The 5,572-nt window shown below is 39.4% G+C and overlaps 1 protein-coding gene across 1 annotated transcript in view; it reads left to right on the top strand.

Moving 5' to 3' along the window:
• The window catches only part of PRIMA1 (proline rich membrane anchor 1), a 49,484-nt gene that overhangs the window by 26,084 nt on the left and 17,828 nt on the right, over positions 1-5,572 (top strand). Inside the window, exon 3 of the mRNA XM_031066174.1 lies at positions 1,658-1,787. Coding sequence (XP_030922034.1) covers positions 1,658-1,787 — 130 coding nt within the window. The remainder of the gene's footprint in view (positions 1-1,657; positions 1,788-5,572) is intronic.

The raw sequence follows: 5,572 nt of genomic DNA, 5'->3' as shown, positions 1-5,572 counted from the left end.
TGAACAATGTTTTTCCTTTCACTTCACTGCTCCCTTTTGTGGTTTTCAGGACAGCACCAGAAGGGTAGAGTTGACCTTGACACTGCCTGCTCCTTCATGCAAACATTTTGTCATCTTTGAAATGCATTCTGTTCTGGAATCTAACAACACTGAAAACTCCCAGAGAATATTAAAATCATTAGCTTTATCACAACACAGCAAATAGTTCCATCACCCACTGAAAGCAGACTTCCTCAGCTGACATAGTAATAAAGTAGAAATTCAGTTGCTGGGGTGCTCTAGAAGTGAACATTGCCAAAGAGGAAACTGAGAACCACTAGTTGTCCAGCTGTTGGGTTTATTACTTTAATTGCTTCTTATGGTTCTTTACCTCGTCTTTTCCTAAGGTGCTGCTGTAGATTCCTTGAGGTGAATGTTGCCAACTTCTCTATACATCTTGCAGTTGGAAAAAAGAAGTTTTCTCAGGAATTGTCATTCATTATTTAATCTATTGAGTGATAATCTAAGGGTATGTGTATCTTTTCTAATCAAGCACAGGAGACAGGAGATGTCTGATCACAATAAGTGATACTGGACTGATGACATGTTTTACCCTGTGCAGCTGTTTGTGATGTGTACTGGACATTCAGAATATCAAGTTAAACAATGAGGCTCATAAAAGAGCCTTTTGCTATATTTCATTCTCTCACCTACTTAGTTGAGAATATAGATAAAGACAGTCCCATCAACTGATTCATTATTAAATGTCACTTAAGGTGACCAAAATTCTCATGGAACTTACGTGGTTGCAGAGGCTGTGCTAAGGCTCTCTCCTCCCTCTGCAATACACTGATACTGCTCTAGGCATTGGCTGTTACTCACCATCCTTCAGGAAATGTGTCCCCTGAAAGCATGGGAAAAGGAACGTAACCCTGAAGGAAAATATTTTAACTAAATGTCACCAGATACAGAATCTTTCTTGTTTTGAGTGGTACTTAAGTAGACAATTCTAGCTCTAAATGTAATAAGAAAAATATAATAATAATAATAGCTTATATTTCCACAAGTTAACTTTTCTTAATGTTAACATATCTTGATAATTGGCTTAGAATTCAAAGGTAGTGTAAAGGAAAATAAGATTGTCAACTATAATACTCTGAAAGCAATTAGTAAATGTAATAGAACTCATATTCTTTTAAAACAAATCCCCCTTCCTCACTCCAAGGTTACAGTAATATTAGCTACAATAGAGATTGGTAGGCACTGCTTTGGCTCCCAACTAACCTCCCCTAATGGGGTTTGAAAACATGCTCTTATCAGCATAATATCCCTCTCTAAAATTAAATCTGATGCAGCTGGAGATGGCGAATGCAGAGGAAGAAGATGTTTCCCTCGGGTAGCAGAGCTGAGCCTTTCTCCTTCGTGCTGAGTACCAGGTTGTAGATAACACTGACACAGAGAACTTGGTCATCTGGGGACTGTGACAAGAAATATTTAGTACCAATAAGAGAAATTGATTGCTTGGGGAAAAGAAAGAAATGGGTCCTAAATGTGAAATAACATCTTTGCACATATCTGTGATCTTGGAGTAGTGCTATTGCGTGAGTGACTGAAGCATATTTGATAATACCCTGTTGATTTGGGAGAATTAATGTATTTTTCCACTCTCTTTTTACAGCTCCCAAGTCTACTTTTTGTCCCACTGAAGAGACCTGGTGGCCAGGCCTGGTTATTATCATTGCAGTATGCTGCGCCACACTAGTGTTCCTCTTTGTAGTTGTCATCATTTGCTACAAAGCCATAAAAAGGTAAGGCTCCAGAAGCTTTTAGTGTGCTTAGGGCAAGGCAGCCCCACAGAGGCTGACCCAAGGCTTGTCTCATGATATCTGGTTTAGTTTAAAGGCTCAAGACTTGTCTCACGATATCTTGTTTAGTTTAAAGGCATCCAAAAGGCAAAATGCATCCTGTAGCCAGTGTGTGTTTTCATTGGAAAGTGAAATGTACCATACCCTGCATGGGTAAAGGGTGTAATTCAATGCACTCATGGGCATAAGAAAGAGAAAAACTAGGAACAGGGCAGAGCTACATTGTTCAGATTAATAAGAGCTTGCCCAAAGTCAAATTGCTGCAGGTTGCTGGTGAATATGGAGCGCTTTGGCTTGGCCAGGAGTAGAGGTAGGAAACACTGTACTGCTTGTATTTGAACACTACTTCTGGCAATGTTCAAAGTTTACATGTGGGATGTGAGATTCTTTGCCCAGGTCCATTACCAATTTTAGTATTTCAAATTAATGTAAACTCTTATAACTCAAAGTCTACAGTAATATGTGTAGTTTTTCATTTGGAGACTGTACTTCTAATTTATTCTTGCTTCAAAATTATAACCTACAGATGAAATTCAAAACCTTTCTCTCTTAATGTAAAGGCCTGTGTGAAGCCTATGTACAGCAGCGTGTAGTGGCCATTTCAGCCCACTGTCTTTGCAATAGCTGCACTTGCCTAGGCCTCAAGTGGTTAGGAAGTATTGACTTCAGTTACACAGAAAAATATGAGTGAAAATAATTTTTTCTTAATTAAATAAAATAAATAAAAATTAAAATAAATAAATAAAATTTATATTTCTTCTTAAATAAATAAAATAAAACAAAATTTTATATTTCTGGTGGAACAGGTCAAGACTTTAACATTTCCATTTTAAGGTTCCAAATGCAAGTCCAAAGGGTTGATTTAGAAGAGAAAGTAATTTGTGGGAATTGTAGGCCAGATGAATGAAGGTTCATTTCTCCTCTACTGTTTTTAGTATGGCTCTGACAGCACCCCACAGCTGAGTGTTTGTGGTGTCACTGTTTTATACTGTGAGGTCTTGGCTGGGAGCTATTGGTACATCCAGGTGACCCAGCCTGCAGTGGAGAATGCAGGATTCCCATCCATAGCTCTCATGAGACACTGCAGTGACATCTGAATTTCAGCTTGGATTAAGTGACAGTTTTTTTCATCTTCATGATTTCTGAGTGAAAATATTTTGGAGTGAGGGGAAAAAGGAAAGTAAGTAAAAATACTCTTCATGAAAAATATTGTGTGCATCCAACATGATTGCAAGATTTTTGTTGAGCCTCGGTGGGGATATCACAATGGTGGAGCATTGGATGTGTTTTGTGGTTGTTGAAAAATTTATGCAGGATTTGAAAGAGCTTCAAAGAGGGAGAATTGCAGCAAGAAGAGAAAGTCTCTATTTTAGGTCTTATTAAATTTGCATAAGTATTTTTGCTATTCTAGTTTAGCTAAAATGGATGTTTATTATTTTGGGGGAGCTGGAAAGCTTTCACTCTAGCAACTGCACCTCGAAAAATTATCTTTGGAGGACTCAGATTGGCATCCAATTGAATTGGTAACACAATGCAAAGTCTCACACTTGTAGTTGCTGGCCTACCATTGCTGCTCGTTTGTATTTTTTAACCCACTGCCAAATTGTGAATGACTTGTGTCAAGGCTGCAAAATATCTGTGTGAGGGCAGAGACTCTCCAGGGCAACTTGTGCCTCATGAGGAATTGCTTTTCAAATCTGCTGTGATGCTGGTAGATAGGAGCAATAGATGGGAGGAACAGAAATTAAATTAAAAGAGACAAATTTAGAGCTGCCTTGCAAAGGTTTGGGGAATTCACATACAGTCTCATGCTTTGTTTCAGTGCAAAATAATACTGATGCTTGATGAAGACACCCATTATTTGTCAACAATGTGAATATCAACCTACAAGTCAGCTGCTTGAACAGGCATTAGGCTCAGAGAAGAGTGAAAATTCCTCTTAGATCTTCTTATTTTTGACATTCACACTGCTGACAAATGCTAAGCTGAAAACTGCTCAGATGTGGAATGGACAGCTATGAAAGAAAATCGTATTAATTATAATTTTACAGGGTAACTAGAGCATTTCTTTTCATCAATGAGTCCTTGCTAAGACAGTTCTGCTAAAAGAATGCCCTGAAGGGCCTGGCAGCATTCCCCAGTAGTTCAGGTTTCTTGATCCACTGTAAAAGATATCTGTCAATAAATGCTGGGCTGTAAGATCAGACGCTTCACAAGAAAAGCATCTCTGGCTTCAACACAGTATTATTACATATCATTGAGCTGAATTGGCTTTAGCTAATGTGAGAAATCCTTCCCTCTGTTTTTTGCTGGAAGGTAGAAGTGACTAGAGAAAGAATAAGGGGATTAATCTGGGTGATGGAAAAGCCAAGCATTCCTCCAGTGTGTTCCCAGCGCTGGGCTCCATAACCATGCTCTGCCCTGTCCTTCCTCATCCCCTCATCCCCAGCTCTCCTCTGCCCTTCTCCTCCTGGACCCTCCTTCCTGCACATCTCCTGCAACTGGGACTTCTATCACTGCAGCACCTCTGACAAATCTGTCTCCTCCCTCCACTGAAGAGGTGCTGAGGAGTGAGGTAACAGCAGTCCTCTGGTTGTAGGGTGTGACAAGGGTTAAAGGCTTTAGTAGCAAAGTGCAGGCAGGGATTTATTTGCATTGAGTCTGGCTTTGTAGTATTAATCCCTCACTTTCATAAGAATCAAATTTGGAGTAAAAAGAAAAATCCTATTGTGCTGAATTTGAAATCTCATTTACTGGTTTCAAAGGGCCAGACCCAGTCAAACTCTCTTATGTCTGCTTTTCTGTAGCAGGAAGAGAGGCAGTGACCTCAAGGCATCATAACTCAACTGTGTTTTTATTCAATCTATATATAAACTGTGTCTTCTGGGGTAGTCTGTTTTCCCTCATAAAAGCTAAAACTTCAGTGTATCACCAACTTTAGGCACTAAGGTGATTTGTAATAAAATACAGCCTAGTGGATTGGTGCTTCTTTGTATATAACTACCAGAACTAAGCAAATACACTTCTACCTCCATTTCTGCATCCACCCTGGAAATACTCAGGTTCTTCCACATGAAATGGTCCTAAGAAATGCTGAAATCCATCCCAGTGAGTGGATTTGACCTCTCTGGTCCGTGAGGGAACTTTCACCAAGTTGCATCCTTCAACTTTAATACTCAGATGGGTTGAACTTTGGGAAGATACATATGAATTGATAGTTCAAAGGTGCTTCAAGCAACTTCTAAATTTCCCCTGTGTGTTGCTGGTGGCTGCAGCATTGGGCACTACATGACTGGCACACCAGGTACAGATGTGTGCTGCTGCATGGCTCTAGCACCAGAGGAGACCACGTTATATTGTGTTGTGCTGCAGTGTGGTTACATGATGAAAGGACCCTCCGTTTGGCAGTGGAGAAATAGCTATTTTCTGTGGTCTTGGTGTTAGAGGGGTATTTCCACTTTTTAAAAAAAATTAGATTTTCTTTTAAGAATCTTTCCCAAGGCACATCAGAAAAAAATTAGCGATAGTCAGCACCATCTGTGACATTTGTAGATTTCTAGGACAGGCTTAATCAATGGCTCAGCCTCAGTGTAAGCTGTGGGACTTTTCCATACATTTAATGGATAAAAAAAGTGATCTCACAACCAGTGTTTTCTGTAACATATAGAAAGAGCAGATGAATAACTGCTTCAAAATCTAGAATGCTTCCAAGTAATTCTCTACTATGT

The sequence above is a fragment of the Geospiza fortis genome, unplaced genomic scaffold, assembly GCF_000277835.1.
Source record: "Geospiza fortis unplaced genomic scaffold, GeoFor_1.0 scaffold23, whole genome shotgun sequence".
Taxonomy (NCBI): domain Eukaryota; kingdom Metazoa; phylum Chordata; class Aves; order Passeriformes; family Thraupidae; genus Geospiza; species Geospiza fortis.
This window is presented reverse-complemented; position numbering and strand designations above follow the sequence as displayed.